Source organism: Macaca fascicularis, chromosome 7 (assembly GCF_037993035.2).
Source record: "Macaca fascicularis isolate 582-1 chromosome 7, T2T-MFA8v1.1".
Classification (NCBI taxonomy): Eukaryota; Metazoa; Chordata; class Mammalia; order Primates; family Cercopithecidae; genus Macaca; species Macaca fascicularis.
In genome coordinates this window covers 649,394-675,118 of record NC_088381.1, presented here as the reverse complement: position 1 = coordinate 675,118, position 25,725 = coordinate 649,394, and the positions used below count along the sequence as shown (strand labels likewise).

Genomic DNA, 25,725 nt, shown 5'->3' with positions numbered 1-25,725 from the left:
CAGGCGCCCGCCACCACGCCCGGCTAATTTTTTGTATTTTTTAGTAGAGACAGGGTTTCACCGTGTTAGCCAGGTTGGTCTCGATCTCCTGACCTCGTGATCCGCCCGTCTCGGCCTCCCAAAGTGCTGGGATTACAGGCTTGAGCCACCGCGCCCGGCCAGTGGAGACAGGGTTTCACCATGTTGGTCAGGCCGGTTTCAAACTCCTGACCTCGCGAACCACCCAACTCGGCCTCCCAAAGTGCTGGGATTACAGGCGTGAGCCACCGCACCTGGCCCAGAATCCGCGTTTTAAATAAGCGCCACGCCGGACTTTGATTTTGAACTCCTGATCGGCCAATGGCACCTAGCAGAATACTTTACCGCTTACTACCCTTTCAGCCTAGTCCCTCGCCCGGTCCCGCCTCGCCGCCGTCCCCGCCCCTGCACGCTACGCGCCCCGCCCTCCGCGCTCAGCGGCCCCGGGCCTTGTAAAGGAAGCGGAACGCGGCGGGAGAGAGCACCGGGGGCGGGGTGTCTGTCGCGCGGCACTGCGCGTGCGCGCGCGGTCTCTTGCGTCATTTAGCCGCGCCTATGTTTTCCGGCGCCGGCCCTGGGTCCCGGCAGCGGTGGTGACGGCGGGGCCGGAGGTTGTCCTTGGCAGATTTTCCTCGCTCTTCTACATGGAGGAGGCGGTGCGCACGGCTTCAGCCCCGAATGCTCGCACCTCCCACTGGACGGCGACGAAGGCGGTGGCCGTGCGAGCGCAGGACTGGGCGGCCTGTGTGGGGGTGTGAGCCGCGGTGCCCCGGGCAGCGCCGCCGAGGGGAAGCCGCGCGGCCGGCCTGCCGGCTAGGGTGAGGTCGCCACTCCTTCCTTTCAGGCGGGCGCCAAGGGGCTGACTTGCGGGCGATCCCGCCCGTCTTGTGTCGGAGAAGGGTTCTCCGGGCAACTTTCCTTTCCGGGTGTTCCGAGTTGGAAGCGGTTTTTCTGGTAATCCTCAGTGAGGAAACCCACCGTGAATCGGGTTGCGGTTCAGTCCCACGGAAGCCTGGCTCTTTGGCCGTGTGGGGGACGCATGTTCATTAAGTTTGTTAAAACAGTTTCGTTTGTCTTGGTGAGTTTTAGAAGGTGGCTTCAGCTGCTGCGGGGATCATAACTGACGGTTAAGCCTAAGAAGTCCGCTGTAACGTTTTGAGCCTGGCTTTTTAAATTTCCTTTTGTAAAATCACGGAATCCTATTTCCCTCTCTATACACCTGCGCAAAACTGTGTGTTTAGTTTTGTGTTTGTGTCTCCTTAGTTTCTTTTCTAGGTTGTCAGTTCCTGTACAGGACTGCATGTTAAGTTCTGTTTCTGGAAATCCTGTGTATAGCCATGTGCCCGGTTAATACTTTTTTTAGTAAGAGGAAGTAATCAGAGTCGAGCGTGTCCATTCAGTAAGCTGCCTGTCGAAGCAGTAGTTATGCTCGGTTGAGTAGGTTTTATGTTGATTGGTTAACAAAATGAGTATGAAGGCTAGTAACGAAATTTTAAAACGTACTCAGTAACTTTAGTCTTTTGCCTGCTTTTGTGTTTTCTTCTTTCTAGGCTGGAGCTACTCGGCCAGGGTTTGAGACTTTAAATGAGAATAAAGGGTGGTATTTACGAGGAAATGAGAGTGAATAAGTCATCTCTAACCTCTCCGAGCCTTTTTTTCATAAGAGAGACCATATTAAACTTACATGTAAGTTAAAATTGTAATTTATAACTAATATTGTTGCCTAGTTAGGGTTGGAGATTTAGGTTCTGTAATATTTATAAGTACAGTACTCCTTTAAAAAATTGTTAACCAAGCGAGAGGTTGGAAAAAATTAAATCTAGCTTATGTATTTAATGTTTTTGAGCCAACGTGTTGCTCTGTCCCCAGGCTAGAGGGTGCGATCTGGGCTCTACGCCTCCCGGGCTTAAGCGGTCCTCCCACCTCAGCCTCCCCAGTAGCTGGGACCACAGACGTGCGGCACCTTGCCTGGCTAATTTTTGTACTTTTTTTTTTTTTTTTTTTTTGAGACGGAGTCATGCTCTGTCGCCCAGGCTGGAGTGCAGTGGCCGGATCTCAGCTCACTGCAAGCTCCGCCTCCCAGGTACACGCCATTCTCCTGCCTCAGCCTCCCAAGTAGCTGGGACTACAGGCGCCCGCCACCTCGCCCGGCTAGTTTTTTTTTTTTTGTATTTTTTAGTAGAGACGGGGTTTCACCGTGTTAGCCAGGATGGTCTCGATCTCCTGACCTCGTGATCCGCCCGTCTCGGCCTCCCAAAGTGCTGGGATTACAGGCTTGAGCCACCGCGCCCGGCCATTTTTGTACTTTTTTTAGAGCCAGGGTTTCACTATGTTTCACACCGGCTAGTCTCCAAATCCGGAACTCATGCGATCCAACCACCTTGGCCTCCAAAGTGCGGGGATTACAGGTGTGAGCCACCGTGCCGGGCCTCCGCTAACTTAGATAGCAGTGGAAACCAAGTAGTAAAGATTTCGTAAAAAACTAAGAGCTCTAAAGTTGTTTTGTTTGTTTGTTTTTGTTGTTTTTTGAGACGGAGTCTTGCTCTGTCACCCAGGCTGGACTGCAGTGGCACAATCTCTACCCACTGCAACCTCTGCTTCTCGGGTTCTAGTGATTCTCTTGTCTCAGCCTCCCGAGTAGCTAGGATTACAGGTGTCCGCCACCACGCCCGGCTAGTTTTTGCGTTTTTAGTAGAGACGGGGTTTCACCATGTTGGCCAGGCTGGTCTCGAACTCCTGACCTCAGGTTATCGGCCCGCCTCGGCCTCCCAAAGTGCTGGGATTACAGGTGTGAGCCACCGCGCCCGACCTAAGAGCTCTAAGGTTTTAATGTAATGTGGGCAGTTGGGTTTAGAAGTAAAGGCCCTTTCTATGTAGTCCCCTGCATGTGACTTTACCTCTGGGAGGTTTCCTTTCTTAGCTGTAAACTGATACCTTCATCTCATTGTGTAGAATAGAAATGATGCATGGAATAGTGGCTAGGGAGGTGCTCAGTAAGTGGTAGCTGTTGTTAGGGAAAGATAATAAGAATTCCACATGTTTTCAGAATATTTCTAATAGGTAAATATGGTTTACTCATATTTAAAACACATGACTGAATATTACATTTTTTTCATGGAAGGTATAAGCTTCATTTAAACTCTGATTTATTTGATTGCTATACATTGTGATATTGAACAAAAAGATAAGATTTCTGTAGAGAATAAAAGATGGGTTGGGAGTGGGAGAGGAAATGGAGATTTAGGTCACAGGATACAAAGTAGCAGATATTCAGGGTGTACAACTTGAGAATTACAGCTAATGAAATTGTAGTAGAGATTTGCCTTCAATGAGTAGATTTTAGCTGTTTTTATCATAAAAAAGTAACCACATGAGATGATAGATTGTTGATTTGCTCTGCTATGGTGACTGTTACTGTCTGTATGTTCCCATAACATAAATCTCAAATTTGCACAATTTACACAGATTTATCTGTATCATAGAATCAAATACACCCCTCAGACTAGAGCATGCTTAGTCTTAAACATTTCTGCATATCTATTTGTTTTATGTAAATAAACTTGAAAGAAGAACTACTGAAATAGTTCTATAATGGCTCCAGATGAAAATAAATTATGATCTGGCCAAATAAATGGGTTGCAGATCTGTTCCTTGCCTTTTGGGTTTGTGTATGGCCCATAGGGCCCCAGGTGATCTGACAGTCAACTTTTTTTTTTTTTTTTTTTTTTTTTTTGAGATGGAGTTTCGCTCTTGTTGCCCAGGCTGGGTGCAGCTGCGCAATCATGGCTCACTACAACCTCCGCCCTCTAGTTTCTAGCGATTCTCCTGCCTCAGCCTCCCGAGTAGCTGGGATTACAGGCGCCTGCCACCATGCCTGGCTAATATTTGTATTTTTAGTAGAGACGGTGTTTCACCATGTTGGCCAGGCTGGTCTCGAACTCCTGACCTCATGATCCACCCGCCTCGACCTCCCAAAGTGCTGGGATTACAGGCATGAGCCACCGCACCCGGCCGACACTCACTTTTTTACTCTAATGTATCTCACCCTCACTCAAGGTCAGCCATAGTGGCCTTTGTTTTCTTAGGAAACTGCACACTGGCTCATACCTCAGAGCCCCTGCACTTGCTTCTCTCTCCTTTGTTCTTTTCAAAAAACTCTTTGAAGCTTCTACTCAAGTGTCACCTGCTCAGCAAGGCCTCCTAACTACGGTAATTAAAACAGAATCCCCCACCTCAACACCCCAGTGCCCTTAACATGTTTTATTTTTCACCATAACGTTTGCCACTTTCCAGAATAATGTCTTTATTTTGTTTATTATTTCGCCCTACCTCCAGCAGTAGATAACCCCATGTGGGCTGTTGTACCCCTGCTCTTAGAATATTGTTCGTACTCAGTAAATGTTGGTTGAGTAAATGATATAAGCAAGCTGCATGTTCACTGGGAGCCACAGTGAAGGCAATACGAGTTAACGACCAGAGTAACCATAACAGAGGGGTAGTTAGTGCAAACAAAATATGGAGGAGGAGAGGTAGGAGCAGGTTAGAATAGCAGCAGAGTGCTGACGTGGGTAGAACACTGGGTGTATGAAATATGGTACGGGAAATAAGATCTAGGCCAGGTGTGGTACTCACACCTGTAATCCCAACACTTTGGGAGGCCGAGGCAGGCGGATGACCCGAGGTCAGGGGTTCAACACCAACCTGACCAATGTAGCGAAACCCCATCTCTACTAAAAATACAAAAATTAGCCAGACGTGGTGGCAGGTGCCTGTAATCCTAGCTACTCAGGAGGCTGAGGCAGGAGAATCACTTTAACTTGGGAGGCGGAGGTTGCAGTGAGCTGAGATCACGCCACTGCACTCCAGCCTGGGGAATAGAGTGAGACTCTGCCTCCAAAAAATACAAAAATACAAAAAATCAGCCTGGCATGGTGACAGGCCTCTGTAGTTCCTGCTGCTCGGGAGTCTGAGGCAGGAGAATGGCGAGAACCCGGCAGGCGGAGCTTGCAGTGAGCAGAGATCGCACCACTGCATTCCAGCCTGGGCGACAGAGTGAGACTCTGTCTCAAAAAAAAAAAGAAAGATCTAAAAGTTAGGTTTGGAACAAATGGTGCAGGGTTTTTGTTACTAGGTTACCTGATTTAGTCTTTTTGCTACAAACGGGTAGTGATTCTAAATCCTTCAGCAGGAGGTTGAGAGTGGCAGAGATGAGGAGGCCTGGATCTTACAGTTCTGCTTCTGCTTCCTCAGCTGTGTGTCGAGTTCCTTAACATCTCTGGACCTGGTTCCTCATTGTGGGCTCTTACCACATATCTTCTTAATTAAGCCTTTGTTAAAGTGAAATGTCAAAAAGTGCTGTGAAAAAGTGTTTAATGCTGTCCATGTACTTCAGTTGGTGTAATCTTTGCAATTTTTTTCTTTTTTTTTGAAATGACTCTCCTGTCGCCCTAGCTGGAGTGCGATGATGCAGTCTTGGCTCACTGCAACCTCCACCTCCTGGGTTCAAGTGATTGTCCTGCCTCAGCCTCACCAGTAGCTGTGATTACAGGCACCCGCCCTCACAGCAAATTCAAAAAAGTAATTTTTGTGTTTTTGTAGAGACAGGGTTTCATCATGTTGGCCAGGTGTGTTTTGTAGAGACGGGATTTCACCATGTTGGCCGGGGTGGTCTCGAACTCCTGACCTCAGGCGATCCTCCCTCCTCCACCTCCCAAGGTGCTGGGATTACAGGTGTGAGCCTCCACACCCGGTCCAGTTGGTATAATTTTTAAAGTTTGCTAACTTTGGTGATCGTGTTCTCTACTGATAATCATTTCGCAAAGTAAGTGCTAGTTTAGGTTTTCCTCATTAGATACTTGTCCATTTTTGCCTGTTCCTTAAATTATGTGTTTTCCACATTATTTAAGAAGGTGGACCAATTTTACAATTTTCTTTTATTTGAGAGAGAGAGAGATATATATATATATATATATATTTTTTTTTTTTTTTTGAGACGGAGTCTCACGCTGTTGCCCAGGCTGGAGTGCAGTGGTGCGATCTCGGCTCACTGCAAGCTCCGCCTCCTGGGTTCACGCCATTCTCCTGCCTCAGCCTCCTGAGTAGCTGGGACTACAGGCGCCCGCCACCGCGCCCGGCTAATTTTTTGTATTTTTAGTAGAGACGGGGTTTCACCGTGGTCTCGATCTCCTGACCTTGTGATCCGCCCGCCTCGGCCTCCCAAAGTGCTGGGATTACAGGCTTGAGCCACTGCGCCCGGCCTATTTGAGATATATTTATTCCACTTTTGACATGCTTTATGTTTAATGAAAGTTCACATTACAAATATTAGTAAAATCAGTTGTGAAAATTGAATTTGTTGGCTGGGTGAGGTAGCTCACTCCTGTAATCCCAGCACTTTGGGAGGCCGAGGTGGGCGGATCACGAGGTTAGGAGATTGAGACCATCCTGACTAACACAGTGAAACCCTGTCTCTACTAAAAATATAAAAAATTAGCTGGGCGTCATGGCAGGCACCTGTAGTCCCAGCTACTCGGGAGGCTGAGGCAAGAGAATGGCGTGAACCCGGGAGGCGGAGCTTGCAGTGAGCCGAGCGCTCCAGCCTGGGTGACAGAGCGAGACTCCGTCTCGGAAAAAAAAAAAAAGGAAAAAAAAAAGAACAAGCAGAACAAAAAAACGAGCTAGGTGGAGTGGTATGCACCTGTGGTCCTGTAGATTTGAGAGGCTTGGTGGGGTGGTATGCACCTGTGGTCCTGTCGATTTGAGAGGCTGAGGTGGAAGATCACTGCAACCCAGGCATTTGAGACAGCAGTGAGCAATGATCGCGCCACTTCCCTCCAGCCTGGGAAACAGACCAAGGCACTGTCTCAAAACAAAACAAAAAAAAACCCTTCCCTGCCCACACACAAAGCGAATAAGCAGAAAATCATAAGAGTCTTTAAAAGTGTGTAAAACTTCAATAGGTTATTTTTGGAATGTTTAATTCTCTTAGTCGTGGATTCCTTGAGGATAGGCCCTTTGATCAACTTCAATGCCTGGCAGATAATAGCTCCTCAGTGTTTGTTGAGCAGTCGTCACAGTTGGGATCACTCCCCTGAGTCCCTCTAAGTCAGTTGGGCAGGTTAACCAGATGGAGCTTGTCATCTGTGGTTTGGGAACCTAGTTGAAGTGAAATTTAGAAAGTTTTATTGTTTATCTGTCTTTAATACTGGCCCTGCCTCATGGCTAATTCTTTTTTTTTTTTTTTTTTTTGAGACGGAGTCTCGCTCTGTCACCCAGGCTGGAGTGCAGTGGCCAGATCTCAGCTCACTGCAAGCTCTGCCTCCCGGGTTTACGCCATTCTCCTGGCTCAGCCTCCTGAGTAGCTGGGACTACAGGCGCTCGCCACCTCGCCCGGCTAGTTTTTTGTATTTTTAGTAGAGACGGGGTTTCACCGTGTTAGCCAGGATGGTCTCGATCTCCCGACCTCGTGATCCACCCGTCTCGGCCTCCCAAAGTGCTGGGATTACAGGCTTGAGCCACCGCGCCCGGCCAGGCTAATTCTTAAGAATAAGAAATATCTCTGTTGCAGGCTCTCCCGGCTGTGATTGACCTTCAGTTACAGAGAGAGGGAGCAGAGTGGGACCAAGTCTGAGAAGCAACTCGTTCGTTTCAGGACATTCCCTCTGATGTCCTGTTTTCAAACGGTAAGTCAGAATGAGATCACTTGTTTTCTTGGTGGCAGAAGGCTGCTTTATAATTTGAAGGCTTGCGAATTTTATGTTGCTTGTCATCCCCCACCCCTCCACACAAAAACACTGGTACAGTTCCATGAGTGAACAAACAAAACAACCAAATAACCTTATTTGGTGATATGCCTTATTCTAGAAAGGCTTGTAACTCAAATTTGCTATCGTAAATGAGTGCCTTTTGTGGGGAAACCACCACAATAAACCTAAGTAATTGTTTTTAAGGAACTTAAAGAGTTTACCTTGAAGATAAAACAGTAATTGAGAATTAAATTGAAAAGGCTAAGTAAATAGTGGAAAGAAGAGAAAATGCCTGTGGGCTGGAGTTAATTGCAGAATTCTTTGTAGCACAGTTTCAGGTGTACCCTGGCCTTCAGTGGAGAGCAGGCTTTGGGTTGCAGGAGGAGGAGGGGAGGGCCTGTCCGAGGGTGTCAGGTTCCTGTGTTAGGAAATGAGGTGGGCAGGAGGGGGGTGCCTGGCCAGGGGGACTCTCCAAAGCCACATGCACGTGGTGGACCCAACTGGTCAGAAAAGGCCTCCTCTCTGCTTTTTGTGTTTGAAATTTCCCGTAACACATAGATTAAAATAAAGGGGAAAGGGGAAAATAGATTTTAAATAGCATCATGAAACTTTATGTAAAATAAATGTGGAGAAAATCTCATATGATAGCCTTAGTAAGGTTAGGAATGATTTCCAATGACCTTAGGATTCAATCAATAAAGTTCCATTTTATGTATGGTTTTTTTTTTTTTTTTTGAGACAGAGTCTTGCTCTGTCACCCAGGCTGGAGTGCAGTGGCCGGATCTCAGCTCACTGCAAGCTCCGCCTCCCAGGTTTATGCCATTCTCCTGCCTCAGCCTCCCTCCCGAGTAGCTGGGACTACAGGCGCCCACCACCTCGCCCGGCTAGTTTTTTATATTTTTAGTAGAGACGGGGTTTCACCGTGTTAGCCAGGATGGTCTCGATCTCCTGACCTCGTGATCCGCCCATCTCGGCCTCCCTAAGTGCTGGGATTACAGGCGTGAGCCACCGCACCCGGCCCATTTTATGTATTGTTTTAATCACCTCTTGACCTTGTCAGTGGGAGAGGGATTCCCAGCCAGAATACTGACACTGAGCAGATGAGATGGACGTAAGTTTCTTAGTCTTTCGCTCAGGATAGAATGGAGAACCAGGGGCCGTGGGAGGCAGGCTCTGTGGTAAGGAGAGTGCCTGTGGTTCCTGCAGAAAGACTTTAATACTTGCTTTAATAATTCTTCGGGCTGGCAGGGCAATGGGGCCTACTTCTCAGACATAAGCAAGAACTGTACCTGTGCCTGGTCACTGTGACGAGAATTGTTTGGCATCATGGGGAGGAAAACTTGCCCTGAGGCCATGAAAAGCTCCCGGTTTTTACCAGATGTCAAGGCAACATGTAATATCGGGTCTTAATTTTAGACCTTACACCATATGTATGTAACTTGCATTTAGTGAAAGTTAATATTAAGTGTTAGTAAATATTAGTAAATTAAGTAGTTACCAAGTAGTTATTTGAAAGGTTCATAGTATAAGTAAATCTGGGCAGGATGCAGAGGCTGACGACACCTGTAATCTACCAGTTTGGGAAACTGAGGCAGGCAGATCGCTTGAGCTCAGGAGTTCTAGACCAGCCTGGGCATCGTGGTGAAACTCTGTGTCTACAAAAAAATACCAGAATTAGCCAGGCAGTGTAGTGCTGCACACTTACGGTCCCAGCTACTGGAGAGGCTGAGGTGGGAGGATCACTTGAGCCTGGGAAGTCGAGGTTGCAGTGAACCATGGTTGTGCCACTGCACTGCAGCCTGAGTGACAGAATGAGACCCTGTCTCCAAAAAAAAAAAATAATTTAAATTTGGATTTGTGAATCTATTATTGTACTGGGATTAGAATTGTAGATAAACCTGACTTATTTCTGGGCATCATTTTTATTGGTGAGAAGGTTCAATTTTATTGCTTATAGAATATTCAGACTATGAATTTGATTTGTTCTATTACCATAGAACTTTTAGAAAGTATATGGTGAGCAGTGGCCGGGCGTGGTGGCTCACGCCTGTAATCCCAGCACTTTGGGAGGCTGAGGTGGGCGGATCACAAGGCCAGGAGATCGAGACCATCCTGGCTAACATGGTGAAACCCCATCTCTACTAAAAATAAGAAAAATTAGCCAGGCATGGTGGCGGACACCTGTAGTCCCAGCTACTTGGGAGGTTGAGGCAGGAGAATGGTGTGAACCCAGGAGGTGGAGCTTGCAGTGAGCTGAGATCGCGCCACTGCACTCCAGCCTGGGCAACAGAGCAAGACTGGGTCTCAAAAAAAAAAAAAGTATATCGTGAGCAATATAGCTGTCAGGTAGTCACTTCCACAGCAGTAGAATGTGCGTGATAATTAAACAATAATAATAAAACATCGGTTACATTTTAGGATGCTGATCTAAATGATGCAGTAGTTTTCTGTTTATTAATGGCTGCTTTGTTTTTTTGTTTGAGACCAGGTGTAACTATGTTGCCCTGGCTAAACTTGAACTCCTGGTCTCAGTCTATCCTTCTGCCTCAGCCTCCTGGTATGTACCACTGTGTCTGGCTGTTTCTAAGGGCTAATTATGAATTATTCCATTTGACCGGGCTGGTGGCTCATGCCTGTAATCCCAGCACTTTGATTACAGATGGGTGGATCACTCAAGGTCAGGAGTTTCAAACTAGCCTGGCCAACATAGTGAAACTCTGTCTCTACTGAAAATACAAAAATTAGCTGGGCATAGCAGCTTGTGCCTGTAGTCCCAGCTACTCAGATACTGAGGCAGGAGAATCACTTGAACCCAGAAAGTAGAGGTTGCAGTGAGCCGAGATCGCGCCACTGCACTCCAGCCTGGGCGAGAGAGCAAGACTGTCTCAAAAAAACAAAAGCAGAATTATTCCATTCATCCATATTCACCCAGAAAACATGTATTAAGACCTATTTTGAGACTACCAGATAGCTGTGCGCGTAGGCTAAAAGGGCGAATAACATGCAGGAGCCCAGGAGCTTACAGTCTGATGCAGGAGACTGGCTCATAAATACAGATAAACAGGTCACATAGGATGCGGTGGGAACAATGTAAGCACACTTGTTGTTTTTTGTTGCAGTCTTGTAGTATGTAGAAATGATGATTGTCCTTGATATCTTGTTCCCAAGTTCTACCTTGTCTCTAAATGTGTTTACATCTCTGTAATTTATTTTTACTGTCAATAAGACTCACCTGTATAGAATTATTCCATAGGTATGCTGAAGTTAACTTGAGGCTTGAGATGACCAGTATTTGGCACGTAAAGTGGGTAATACCTTAGATTGCGTAGCTTCTTTCTTTTCATGTATTTTTCTGTTAATGTTGTGACTCATCCAAGATCACACCTCCAGCTGGAAGCAAGACGGGGTCTCCAGACCTAAGACTTTTCTCTTGGAATCATCTTGCCTTATGAATGGCACAAAGGGGACTAGGGTACTTTTCCAAATCTGTTAAGGGAGAGTTCAGTTCTGGAAGGCTTTCAGGTAGACAGTCTCATCCATGAGATTATGATGGATACTTGTAAGAACTCAGCACCAGCTGGGCGTGGTGCCTCAGCCTGTAATCCCAGCACTTTGGGAGGCTGAGGCGGGTGGATCACGAGGTCAGGAGATCGAGACCATCCTCGCTAACACAGTGCAACCCCGTCTGTACTAAAAATCAAAAAAAAAAAAAAATTAGTCGGGCGTGGTGGTGCGCACCTGTAGTCCCAGCTACTCAGGAGGCTGAGGCAGGAGAATGGCATGAACCCGGGAGGCAGAGCTTGCTTTGAGCCGAGATCTCGCCACTGCACTCCAGCCTGGGCAAGCGAGACTCCATCTCAAAAAAAATAATAACTCAGCACCTTTTTGAATTGAGTGTCTTCTTTCAGTGTTTCAGTATTTTTTTGGGGGAAGTCTCGCCCTGTCACCCAGGCTGGAGTGCAGTGGTGTGATCTCAGCTTACTGCAGTCTCCCCCTCCCGGGTTTACGCCATCTTCTGCCTCAGCCTCCCGAGTAGCTGGGACTACAGGCGCCCGTCACCACTCCCGGCTAATTTTGTTTTTGTATTTTTAGTAGAGACAGGGTTTCACTTCCTGACCTTGTGATCCACCCGCCTCAGCCTCCCAAAGTGCTGGGATTACAGGTGTGAGCCACCGTGCCCGACCCAGTGTTGCAGTATTCTTTTGTCTTAGGTTGTGGGGTGACCTGGTTTTGGGACTTGCTGGTGGTTTCTACCTTGGCATCCTTGTACCTTTTGAGCACTATAGGTTGTATTTTAAAAACGTTAATATGGAAATGTTCAGAAATACACAAAAGCAGATACAGTAATACAATGAATCCCTGTGTACCCTTCCCCCAGCTCTTACCCATCACTGAATCCCTGTTTTCTACAGAAAATTTTTGTTTTTTCAAAAATCGGGGTAGAAACTTTATACGTGCAGTAAGCCTGTTTGTGTGTATGAGTTAGCTATCTCAGTGGCGTATAGGAATGAGCACTTAGATCATGCTCACGGTTCTGTGAGTCACTGGGGTGATTTTGTTCTGTGCCCTTCACTCTGTTGTGATGAGGACATGCGCTTCCTGTGGCTATGTCAGGGTGCGAAGGGGCAGGCAGAAGGAAGAGAGGCCTCTAGGTGTAGACTCAGAACTGGCGCTCTGTTCCTTCCACCTGCCTCCCATTGGCCAGAGCAAGCTTGATGGCCACGCTGCAAATCAGGGGCGAGGGAGGATAGTCCTCCCATTGAATCGTACAGGAGTGATAATGCACCTTAACAGGCAAGTCAAAAACATTGGACTTTTTTATTTCTTGGGAGTAATATCAACTCAGTGTGATAATGCTGTGTTTGCCATTATTGCAGTATCACTGCAGTAATGTTATCTGTTGTCTGCCTTCCTTGTGAAGCTAGAGAGCTTAGCATAATGAACGCTTAGCACGTAATATGTAGTCAGTACTGTTTGAGTGGATGGATAAAGTGATTGAGGGGCCAGGTGGACAGGAAGTTGAAGTTGCTTTGGTTAAAAGCCAGTGTCTTTTAACCATAAGTGGAAAACGTGGAAAAACGTGGCTAGTGGAAAAAAAGTGGAAGTGGAAAAACGTGGCTAGTTAGGGTCCTGACTGAAGTGCAGATTAGTTTTGGAACTCAGAAGTCAAATTGTGGGACTAAAAATCCCAAGATGTGCTAGAAAGCTGGACTGGCAGTTACAACCAGTCATAAGCCTTGTTACTAAAAACTATTTTTTCTCTGCTATCCACACTGTGCTTTAGATCATTTGTCAACTGAGTTTATGAGTTGGCCATTTGGGAAAAACAGTTGTAGTCTTTGGTAAGCCTCTGCTTCCTGTCTGGCCTGGAGGATTGAGCCCTCCAGATAGCATGGTCCTCACGTTTTCCAAAGGCCACCAGTACCATACTGCGTGCCCCAACAGACACTTCTCTGCAAGAATTGTTATCCTCTGATAACAGATAATGTGAAATCTGCCTTCTGTCAACACATCCCCAAAGAGGCTAAATAAATAAATTAGCATATGCTTATATCCACATGTTGCTAAGAAGAAGATGTATAGGTGAGAAAATTTTGAGTTTCTTTGTATAGATTATTCAAAAGGACACAAAGAGAACCTGATAAATGTATTTCCAAACTAGATTTGTATATTGTTATGCCTAATTCTTTATTCTGCAGAAGTTTTTTTAATCAGAGTTTTATTAAGGCTAGAAACTTTTTTTTTTTTTTTTTTGAGATGGAGTCTTGCTCTGTCGCCCAGGCTGGAGTGCAGTGGCACCGTCTGGGCTCACTGCAAGCTCTGCCTCCTGGGTTCATGCCATTTTCCTGCCTTAGCCTCCCAAGTAGCTGGGACTACAGGTGCCTGCTACCACGCCCGGCTAAATTTTTTTTGTATTTTTAGTAAAGACGGGGTTTCACCGTGTTAGCCACGATGGTCTCGGTCTCCTGACCTCATGATCCACCTGCTTGGGTCTCCCAAAGTGCTGGGATTACAGGCGTGAGCCACCGTGCCCAGCCAAGAAACATTGTATTTTTTTTTTTTTTGAGAGGGAGTCTCGCACTGTCGCCCAGGCTGGAGTGCAGTGGCGGATCTCGGCTCACTGCAAGCTCCGCCTCCCGGGTTTCTGCCGCTCTGCCTCAGCCTCCCAAGTGGCTGGGACTACAGGCGCCGCCACCACGCCCGGCTAATATTTTGTATTTTCAGTAGAGACGGGGTTTCACCGTGTTGGCCAGGATGGTCTTGATCTCCTGACCTCGTGATCCGCTCGCCTTGGTCTCCCAAAGTGCTGGGGCTACAGGCGTGAGCCACCGTGCCCAGCCAAGAAACATTTTTTTTAAAATGTGGGATCAGAGTTTATGAAATCAGTTTAAACTTGGTTTTATATCATGATCGTATCTTTTGCCATAATTCAAAGAAATATACAGGTTGGTGCTAAATTTAAATAATAAATATTTATTAATATTAGTAATGGAGGAGATATTTTTTCTTTAGGAGTAGAGAAGTGGTATAAAATTTTGAATTGCATGTGAGCTGTCATGAGCATTCTGTGAAAACCACATTTCATTTTGTATTGTTTAGGTTTGAAGACTGCTTCATTCTGCCTCTAGTACCAGCGGTTTCTCTGTTCTGTGATCAATGTGATTCACGGGAACTCCTTAAGTAACAAACGAAATGAGCCAGGGGCGTGGAAAATATGACTTCTATATTGGTCTGGGATTGGCTATGAGCTCCAGCATTTTCATTGGAGGAAGTTTCATTTTGAAAAAAAAAGGCCTTCTTCGACTTGCCAGGAAAGGCTCTATGAGAGCAGGTAGGTCATGCCCTGTGTGACTTTGAGGTGACCTCAGTGTGTATCTACATACTCAGGTTCTTTGATTGTAGAAGACCACATCTTCATTCCTTGTGAGTGTGTTGTGAAACTTTGAACTGTTCAGGAGTCCTAAATGTTTACAGAGTTGATATTTGGTTATTTATAATGAGAAAAGAAGTGAGAAGATGTCATAATTAGTTAACTGCTCAGTCCTGCGGTTATCATCAAAGTGGAAACAGGGACCAATGCTGAAGTAGCATCCAGCGTTTTCTTTAAATTTTGATATATCTGCAGGGAAGGAAATCAGAGTCCATGGTTAGGCTGTGCATGGTGGCTCATGCCTGTAATCCCAGCACTTAGGGAGGCTGAGGCGGGTGGATTACCTGAGGTCAGGAGTTCAAGACCGGTCTGGCCAACATGGTGAAACCCCATCTCTACTAAAAATACAAAAATTAGCCGGCCATGGTGGCCTGGCCTGTAATCCCAGCTACTTGGGAGGCTGAGGCAGGAGAATCGATTGAACCTGGAAGGCAGCCGAAATGCACCACTGCACTCCAGCCCGGGTGACGGAGTGAGACTCTGTCCCCCCCAAAAAGGAAAAACAAAAGTCCATGGTTAGAATCAGAATTTATTAAGGGCTGGGATCTTTTGTCCATGATAGTAGAAGTTCTGACTTTGAACTTCAACATTTTGGCAGGAAGGAAAGAGAGGGCTTCCGCAGCTTGAAGAGTGTCTAGTTCAGTGAGCTTCTGGCAGGTGTAGGTGGTTTCTCCAGAAATCACTGAGAAGTCACAAGACCCTGCGGGGACATCAGGATGATTGCCCCCCCCCCCCCCTGTCAGGGACACTCGTGGTAGCTCCCAGTGTTAAGTGGCATTATGGTCACGTTCCATCATTCTACCCTGGCTTCATTTTTAGCCCTGATTGGACCTCATGAGGAGACCTGCTTTAGCATCTTTCTCTCTTCCCTGTGCCATCTCTGTGGCTAAACGTAATTCAGCAGTCATAAAAACATGAAACGATAGCCTCTGTGGGGTTTAGTGGACAGAGGAGAAACTGTCAGCATCTACTGCTTGTTCCCCTAGTCCCTGATGCTTGGTCCTGAGAGGTGTGTTCATGATGGATATGCTTGTAAAGGATTCATTTACCTTGGCAAGACAATCATTAAGAAATTGTCAGAGAAATCCCGAGTCATGCCGAAACCTTTATTTAAAGTAGCAACTGAGATATTTAAAAATCTGTCATTATTAATAGTTATCATAATTTATAGGAGTCTTACAATCTTCAAAGATGTGAAATATTTCTTCATTCACAGGTCAAGGTGGCCATGCATATCTTAAGGAATGGTTGTGGTGGGCTGGACTGCTGTCAAGTATGTATAAAGAACATTGCAAGAAAAATACGATAGCTGTATATTAAGATATTTGCATATGGTATTATAGCCTAATTACTAGCAAGTTTTAAATAAATCTTTATTTAATTTTTTTTTTTTTTTTTTTTTGAGATAGCCTCACTTTGTCGCCCAGGCTGGAGTGCAGTGGTGTGATCTTGGCTCACTGCAACCTGCGCCTCCCGGGTTCAAGTGATTCTCCTGCCTCAGCCTCCTGAGTAGCTGGGATTACAGGTGTGCACCACCACGCCCAGCTAATTTTTTGTATTTTTAGTAGAGACGGGGATTCACGATGTTGGTCATGCTGGTCTCGAACTCCTGACTTCAGGTGATCCACCCATCTTGGCCTCCCAAAGTGTTGGGATTACAGGCGTGAGCCACAGCACCTGGCATAAATCTCATTTTTTAATTAACATAACTGAAATACATAATTTAAAAGTTCAGCAGTTTAGTAGCATGTTCTTTTACTATTTATTTTTATTTTTATTTTTTTGAGACGGAGTTTTGCTCTTGTTGCCCAGGCTGGAGTGCAGTGGCACAATCTCAGCTCACTGCAACCTCCACCTCCTGGGTTCAAGTAATTCTTCTGCCTCAGCCTCCCGAGTAGCTGGGATTACAGGCATGTGCCACCACGCCCAGCTAAGTTTTTTGTAATTTAGTAGAGACGGGGTTTCTCCATGTTGGTCAGGCTGGTCTTGAACTCCTGACCTCAGGTGATTCATCCTCCTCGGCCTTCCAAAGTGCTGGGATTATAGGCATGAGCCACTGCACCCGGCCTAGTTTTTTAATTTTTGTGAGTACGTCGTAGGTATTTACACAGCAGGTATTTATAGGGTACATGAGATCCTTTGATAAAGGCATGCAGTTCGTAATAATTGCATCATGGTATCCATGGGTTATCCATCCCCTCAGGAATTTATCCTTTGTGGTACAAACAATCCAAATAGTACTTTTTTTTTTTTTTTTTTTGAAATGGAATCTTGCTCTGTCACCAGACTTGAATGCAATGGCCCATCTTGGCTGACTGCAACGTGCCTCAGCCTCCTGAGTAGCTGAGAGTACAGGTGTGCGCCACCATGCCCAGCTAATTTTTGTGTTTTTACTAGAGACAGGGTTTCACACGTTGACCAGGCTGGTCTCGATCTCTTGACCTCGTGATCCGCCTGCCTCGGCCTCCCAAAGTGCTGGGATTACAAGCGTGAGCCACCGTGCCCGGCAGTACTCTTTCTGTTTGAGACAGGGTCTCACTCTGTCGCCTAGCCTGGAGTGCAGTAGTGTGATCATGGCTCACTGCAGTCTTAACCTCCCAGGCTCAGTCCCCACATCTCAGCCCCCTAAGTAGCTGGGACTACAAGTGTGTGCCACCATGCGCGACTAATTTTTTTATTTTTTATTTTATTTATTTGCGGGTTTTTTGCTGTGTTGCCCAGGCTGGTCTTGAACTCCTGGGCTCAAGCTAATCTCCTGCCTCAGCCTCTTTAAGTGCTGGGATTATAGGTGTTAACTACTCTGGCTGGCCCCAGTTACACTCTCTTATTTATTTATTTAGAGACAGAGTCTCGCTTTTGTCACCTAGGCTGGAGTGCATTGGTGCGATACCGGCTCACTACAACCTCTGCCTCCTGGGTTCAAGCGATTCTTCTGCCTCAGCCACCCGGGTAGCTGGGATTATAGGCACGTGCTACCATGCCCGGCTAATTTTTGTACTTTTAGTAGAGATGGGGTTTTGCCATGTTGGGCAGGCTGGTCTTGAACTCCTGACCTCGTGATCCACCTGCCTCGGCCTCCCAAAGTGCTGGGATTACAGTTGTGAGCCACTGCGCCTGGCCGTTATTTATGTGTATATATGTATGTATGTATGTATTTATTTATTGTTTGACACGGAGTCTGGCTCTGTCGCCAGGCTGGAGTATAGTGGCACGATCTTGGCTCACTCCAACCTCCACCTCCTGGGTTCAAGCGATTCTCCTGCCTCAGCCTCCCAAGTAGCTGGGACTACAGGCACACACCACCAAGCCCAGCTCATTTTTGTATTTGTAGTAGGGAAGGGGTTTCACCATGTTGGCCAGGATGGTCTCCATCTCCTGACCTCGTGATCTGTCCGCCTTGGCCTCCCAAAGTGCTGGGATTACAAATGTGAACCACCGCACCCGGCCTTTTTTAGTTATTTTTAAGTGTACAATTAAATTATTACTGGGCCAAGCAAGGTGGCTCACACCTGTAATCCCAACACTTTGCAAGGCCAAGGCGGGCGGATCACTTGAGGTCAAGAGTTCGAGACCAGCCTGGCCAACATCGTGAAACCCTGTATCTACTAAAAATACCAAAAATTAGCCGGGCATGGTGGCGGGCGCCTGTAGTCACAGCTACTCGGGAGGCTGAGGCAGGAGAATCGCTTGAACCTGGAAGGTGGAAGTTGCAGTGAGCTGATATCGTGTCACTGCTCTCCAGCCTGGGCGATAGAGTGAGACTCAGTCTCAGAAAAAAAAAAAAAAAATTGTTGACTGTAGTCACCCTGTTGTGCTATCAAATACTTGGTGTTACTCACCAAGCATTCAAGTCTTTCTCACTATTTATTGTACCCTAATAGTGCATTTAAATGTAATGACAAGGTTTTTTTTTTTTACCCATCTGATTAAAACATGTTTGATATGCCCATGTAATTTTAAAATTTCTGCTCAATTTAAGGTAATTTTTTTTTTTTGAGATGGAGTCGCACTCTGTTGCCCAGGCTAGAGTGCAGTGGCGCGATCTTGGCTCATTGCAAGCTCCGCCTCCCGGGTCCACGCCATTCTCCTGCCTCAGCATCCCGAGTAGCTGGGACCGCAGGCGCCTGCCACCTCGCCCAGCTAATTTTTTGTGTATTTAGTAGAGACGGGGTTTCACCGTGTTAGCCAGGATGGTCTCGATCTCCTGACCTCATGATCCGCCTGCCTTGGCCTCCCAAAGTGCTGGGATTACAGGTGTGGGCCACCGTGCCTGGCCTAATTTAAGGTAATTTTAAAAGTGAAAGTTAAGTGAAGAATTCTTTTAGTTTGTTCCCCCTCCATTTGTCCTCATTCCAAATTGAAAAGAGGTGTGTATTTGATAAGACTTATCAAATAAAAATACAAAAAATCACCATGCCGGCCGGGCGCGGTGGCTCAAGCCTGTAATCCCAGCACTTTGGGAGGCCGAGACGGGCGGATCACGAGGCCAGGAGATCGAGAGACGATCCCGGCTAACACGGTGAAACCCCGTCTCTACTAAAAAATACAAAAAAACTAGCCGGGCGAGGTGGCGGGCGCCTGTAGTCCCAGCTACTCGGGAGGCTGAGGCAGGAGAACGGCGTAAACCCGGGAGGCAGAGCTTGCAGTGAGCTGAGATCCGGCCACTGCACTCCAGCCTGGGTGACAGAGCAAGACTCCGTCTCAAAAAAAAAAAAAAAAAAAAAAAATCACCATGCCTATTTTGGTAATTCGTTTTAAAAAGGCATATGGAAAAAAATTATTCTGGGCCAGGCGTCGTGGCTCACGCCTGTAATCCCAGCACTTTGGGAGGCCGAGGCGGGTGGATCACCTGAGGTTGGGAGTTTGAGACCAGCCTGACCAACATGGAGAAACCTTGTCTCTAATCAAAATACAAAAGAATTAGCTGGGCGTGGTAGTGCATGCCTGTAATCCCAGCTACTCGGGAGGCTGAGGCAGGAGAATCGCTTGAACCTGAGAGGCGGAGGTTACAGTGAGCTGAGATCGTGCCATTGCACTCCAGCCTGGGCAACAAGAGTGAAACTCTGTCTCAAAAAAAAAAAATTATTCTGAAGACACCGAGCCTTGACTGATGGTTGTTCAGTCAACAAATACTTACTGATCATGTCTTGTATGCCAGGCATTGTTCTAGGTGCTGGAGATACATCAGTGAGAGGAAAAGACTGAAAAATCTCCACCCACATGAAGCTTACATTCTAGATCTGGGAGACATTAAACAAGACAAGTTAAAATGTTTGTGTGCCTGTGCATGGTGATAAATGCGAAGGAGAAGGCGTAAAGTCTGGAAGGAGTATCATGAAATGCAGGATAGATAGGTTTATTAGTACGTTAGACGGACAGCCAGGGCCAGCCTCACTGAAAGGTATTTGGATAAAAGATGTAAAGGAAGCGAGCAATCTGCCCATATGATGTTTGGGGGAGAAACCCTTGAAGCAGGAGGAAACTCTTTAACTGTGAAGGCCATGAGCCGGGGAACATGCCAGGCCAATTAATGTGTGATCGATAGCTCTCAGTGACTCATCTCCTGGTATTCACACCTTTCTCTAATCCCCTTTCACCGTGAATTAGTGCAGTTCAAAACAGTGTGATCCAGGAATACCACAGAAGTGATGATGCGTGTCTTCCGAGGTGAAGCTGTGAGAGGCATTGCAGCTTTTTCACTGATTCTTTGGATTGCTCACTTTGAGGGAAGCCAGCTGCTGTGCTCTGAGGACACTCAGGCAGCTGTGGAGAGCTCCCCAGTCTCTCACCTTGCCAGGACCTACTTGCTGGTCCTGTGAGGGAGCCACCTTGGATGTGGGTCCTCTGGCTCCTGCCAGCCTTCAGATGACTGCAGCGCTGGCTTTAATCTTTTTATTTACTTACTTATTTGAGACAGGGTCTCACTCTGTTGCCCAGGCTGGAGTGCAGTGGTGTGATCTCAGTTCACTGCGTCCTCAACCTGCCACCTCCCACCTCAGCCTCCCAAGTAGCTGGGACCTCAGGTTAATGCCACTAGGCTGGCTAATTTTTGTTTATTTTTTTTATAGAGATGAGGTCTCACTGTGTTTCCCATGGTGGTTTTGAATTCCTGGGCTCAAGCAATCCTACCTCAGCCTCCCAAAATGCTGGAATTACAGGCATGAGCCACTATGCCCGGCCTTAAATCTTGACTGCACCCTCTTGAAAGACCCTGAGGGAGAACTACTTACTCCTTACTAAAGTCTTGCCTAACAGGAACCATGAGGGGAAATGGTGATTGTTGTTTTAAACTGCCAAATTTGGGGTGCTTTGTTAAGCAATACTGGATTAGCAAAACCTTGGGAAACATTAAAAAGGCAGGTGTAGGAATAAGGGAGTGAATGTGGGGAAAGTGGTGAGAAATCAGTTCAGAGAACTCAGGAGGCTCAGATCATGTGGGGCTTTGTAGGTAATGGGAAGGACTTTTTTTTTTTTTTTTTTTTTTGAGATGGAGTCTCGCTCTGTTGCCCAGGCTAGAGTGCAGTGGCACAATCTGGGCTCACTGCAACCTCTGCCTCCCAGGTTCAGGCGATTCTCTGGCTTCAGCCTTCTGAATAGCTGGGATTACACGCATCCACCACCATGCCTGGCTAATTTTTGTATTTTTAGTAGAGACGGGGTTTCACCATGTTGGCCAGGCTGGTCTCGAACTCCTGACCTCTGGTGATCTGCCTGCCTTGGCCTCCCAGAGTGCTGGGATTACAGGCATGAGCCACTGTGCCTGGCCTAGGACTTTGATTGTTGTGAGATGAGAAGTCATTAGAGACTTTCGAGCAGCATGACCTGGTCAGTCTTTTTTAATAGGATCTCTCTGGCTGCTGTGTTGAGGCATAGACTGCATAGGGGCAGAAGCAGAGAAACCAGGTAAGAGGTGATGATAGCATTCCAGGGTAGTATCAGTGAGTGTGATGAGAAGGGACAGAATTCTGAATGTATTTTGAAGGTAGAACTCACAAGATTTGCTCATTCACCAGATTGTAGGGTGTGAAAGACAAGGGTTTAGGATGTCATGATGGTTTTCTGCCGTAGTAACTGGAAGAATTGAGTTGCCTGATGGTAAGACTGCAGGAAGGACCTGGGCTGATGGGGTGGGGTGAAGTGTGGAGTTTGGTCTATATGTGTTGAAGTTAGAAATGCCTATGAGATATTCAAGTAGATATGTGAAGTTGGTAGTTTGGTAGACAAGTCTGGAATTCTATGTAGTGGCCTAAGCTGGAGACAACATTTTGAGAGTCATCCTTGCTATTTTAAAGCCATAAGACTGGATGAGATCATGGAGGAAATGAAAATAGAAAAAGGCTGGGCACCGTGGTTCACACCTATAAGCCCAGCACTTTGGGAGGCTGAGATGAGCAGATCACTTGAGTCCAGGAGTTCGAGACCAACCTGGCCAATATGGTAGAACCCTGTCTGTACTAAAAAATACAAAAATTAGTCAGGTGTGATGTTGTGCACTTGTAGTCTCAGCTACTTGGGAGGCTGAGGTGGGAGGATTGCTTAAGCCCAGGAGGTTGAGGCTGCAGTGAGCTGTGATCGCACCACTGCACTAAAGGCTGGGCAACAGAGAGAGACCCTGGCATTCATAGGTAGGTAGGTAGGTAGGTAGATTAGATAGATTAGATAGGTAGATAGATAAGATAGAGAGAGACCCTGTCATTCATAGGTAGGTAGGTAGGTAGATTAGATAGATAGATAAGATAGAGAGAGACCCTGTCATTCATAGGTAGGTAGGTAGGTAGATTAGATAGATTAGATAGGTAGATAGATAAGATAGACAGAGTGAGACCCTGTCTTAGACAGATACATAGGTACATAGATATAGAGAGGCCCAAGATCGGAGACCTGAGAGCAGACCAGGTCCGTTTAGAGGTCAGGAGGAGGAGTGAGAAGAGGCTGAGAAGGAGCAGCCAGAGTGGAAGGGTGAGATGATGTGAGCCTGGTGTTGTGGAGCCAAGTGAAGAAAGTGCTTCATGGAACAGAGAGTGGTCGATTGTGTCAGGTGTTGCTGAGGTAGAGTAAGTATGATGAGAGCTGGGCATGGTGGCTCATACCTGTAATCCCAGCTGCTTGGGAGGCTGAGGTGGGAGGATCCCTTGAACCCAGGAGTTCAAGACCAGCCTGGGCAGCATAGCAAGACCCCTATCTCCAAGAGATACAGAGAGTAGTGCGATTAGGATTGAAAAATGACCACTGAGTTTAGCAATATGGAAGTCCTCGGTGACCTTGAGATTAGCAGTTTATATAACACTTTTGAACATCAGAAAACAATATGTAGTGTTTATGGTAATGGTGTACTAGGTAATTGAATTATTATTTCTTTTTTTTTTTTTAAGTGATGGAATCTCGCTCTATTGCCCAGGCTGGAGTGCAGTAGTGCAATCTTGGCTCACTGCAAGCTCTGCCTCCTGGGTTTACACCATTCTCCTGCCTTAGGCTCCCCAGTAGCTGGGGCTACAGGCCCACCTGCCACCACGCCTGGCTAATTTTTGTATTTTTAGTAGAGATGGGGTTTTACCATGTTAGCCAGGGTGGTCTCAATTTCCTGACCTCATCATCTGCCTGCCTCGGCCTCCCGAAGTGCTGGGATTACAGGCATGAGCCACCGCGCCCATCCTAATTGAATTAATATTTCTGTTGAAAACAAGTTTGAAAGATAGAATATCAAAACCATGTTTTAAAAAGCATCGAAGGTGACATGATAGTCAAAAATTACCTAGCCAATATTAGGGAATGTGCAGTTTCCACTAAAGAAAGAAAAGATGAGAGAAAGGACTAGAGCTCAGAGGAATAAGCTAGAGATACTTCTGCTCTAGAGGTTAACTGCAGACTCTAGAGGAGGCAGCTGAGAAAGTGAATCTTTGAACAGAACTAACAGCACAGAGTCTGGGGCTGCCAAGAGTAGGAGCCACCACCTGCTCTGGGCTGGTGCTCTGGGAAGGCTGGGTGCTAGGAGTGAGGCAGGGACAATGCACTGATAATTCGTGTACACCAGATGATGCCAGCCTTGGCCCCAAACTGCTAGTGCTTTCTGGCACCTGGCAGAAGAAAGTAAAAATTCTCTGTTGAAGATACAGTACCATTCTCACCTTAAATTGTTTTAGCGAGTAATTTTAAAAATAAAGATCAATCTCTTTTTTTTTAAGGCATATGAGATTAAGAAACTACTAAAAGGAACAGATAGAAACTTGACTCAAAGACTGCAGATATTGGAAGTATCATGACTCTAAAATAAATGTTTTTACCACAAGGAACTGTCATTCTAAGAATAAACTAGACTATAGTGACATTATAGATTTGCAAAACAAATAGAAATTATAGAATTAAAAACTAATGAAAATGAATGAATTGACTTAACAATAGGTTAGGTATGGCTGAAGAGAGACTTAACCAGAGGTAGTTTGGAAGAGATTGTCTACACTGAAGCAAGCAAGAAAAGATGGAAAATATACATGAGAGGGTTATAGAACTTAGACGATTCAGCAAATAGAGTTTCAAATAAAAAGGGACAGAATCAGAAGCAGTATTTGGAGAGAAAAATGGCTACGAATTTTCCAGAACTGACCAAAGTTATCAAACCACAGATCCAAGAAGCCCCATAAAACCTACGCAGAACCTGTGAAAAGAAAACTGGATGTAAACATACCATAGTAACACTGATGAAAACCATAGACAGAATATCTTAAAAGCAGTCCAAGAAAAGCTCATCGTGCCCTCAGAGGGGCAGCAGATTGACAGCTGAGTTTTCAGCTCCATTGGAAGTAGAAAACAGTTGGAAATACAGCTTCAAAGGGCACAAAAAGTAGCTGGCAGTAGAATACTCAGGGAAAATATCCTTGAAGAATGAAACTAAAACATGTTTTAGATAAACTGATAATTAAATTATACTAAAGCAAATTTAAAAGAGTGTTCAGGCTGGGCATGGTGGCTCACACCTGTAATCTCAGCACCTTGGGAGGCTGAGGCATACCCGAGGTCAGGAGTTTGAGATCAGCCTGATCAATATGGTGAAACCCTGTCTCTATTAAAAATAGAAAAATTAGCCGAGTGTGGTGGCAGGTGCCTGTAGTCCCAGCTATTCAGGAGGCTGAAATGGGAGAATTGCTTGAACTTAGGACACAGAGTTTGCAGTGAGCTGAGATCACGCCACTGCACTCTATCCTGGGTGACACTGTGAGACTCCGTCTTAAACAGAAAAAACAACAAAAAACACCTAAATGTAAGTTTAGAAATACAGGAGGGAAGAGTGGTGAGTATATGAGTACATCTGAGTGAATAAACATAAGAGATGGCTCGTGGACTTAAAATATCCATGCATAAAATTTTAAAAATATGGCCGGGCGCGGTGGCTCAAGCCTGTAATCCCAGCACTTTGGGAGGCCGAGACGGGCGGATCACGAGGTCAGGAGATCGAGACCATCCTGGCTAACACCGTGAAACCCCGTCTCTACTAAAAAAATAATACAAAAAACTAGCCAGGCGAGGTGGCGGTGCCTGTAGTCCCAGCTACTCGGGAGGCTGAGGCAGGAGAATGGCGGGAACCCAGGAGGCGGAGCTTGCAGTGAGCTGAGATCCGGCCACTGCACTCCAGCCTGGGCGGCAGAGCGAGACTCTGTCTCAAAAATAAACTAAACTAAAATAAAATTTTAAAAATACACAACAGCAATCAATGGGAAAGGAGAAAATGGATTAAGAGTTCTAAGGCTCTGGCATTATCCAGAAGGAAATAAAGCTAAATATTAACCTTAGACTTCACAAGTTAAACATACATGTAATTTCGAGAGTATTCAATTAAAAAAAATAGAGCAACGTGTATAATTTCCTAATTAATTAAAAATCTACAAGCTTTTTTTTTTTAAGAAGTCAATCCTAGATAAATAGGAATTAGAGAGTAGAGAGTATCTTCGATATAAAGATATTGGAGACATTACAGCCAAATTCCTTGATTGAATTTTAATGGTAACAAACCATATTTAAAAGACATTTTAGGAACTG

The 25,725-nt window shown here is 46.0% G+C and overlaps 1 protein-coding gene across 6 annotated transcripts in view; it reads left to right on the top strand.

Moving 5' to 3' along the window:
• The first annotated feature begins 575 nt into the window (after window positions 1–575).
• Window positions 576–25,725, top strand: part of NIPA2 (NIPA magnesium transporter 2) — a 35,865-nt gene continuing 10,715 nt past the window's right edge. For 2 of the 6 annotated variants that reach the window (XM_073995248.1, XM_005558913.4), the window contains exons 1-5: window positions 576–836; window positions 1,569–1,704; window positions 7,586–7,700; window positions 14,364–14,595; window positions 15,911–15,967. In XM_073995248.1, the coding sequence (XP_073851349.1) occupies window positions 15,939–15,967 (29 nt within the window). In that variant the 5' untranslated portion in view covers window positions 576–836; window positions 1,569–1,704; window positions 7,586–7,700; window positions 14,364–14,595; window positions 15,911–15,938. The remainder of the gene's footprint in view (window positions 837–1,568; window positions 1,705–7,585; window positions 7,701–14,363; window positions 14,596–15,910; window positions 15,968–25,725) is intronic. The other 4 variants (XM_073995249.1, XM_005558914.4, XM_005558915.4 and 1 more) reach the window with 3 other exon arrangements.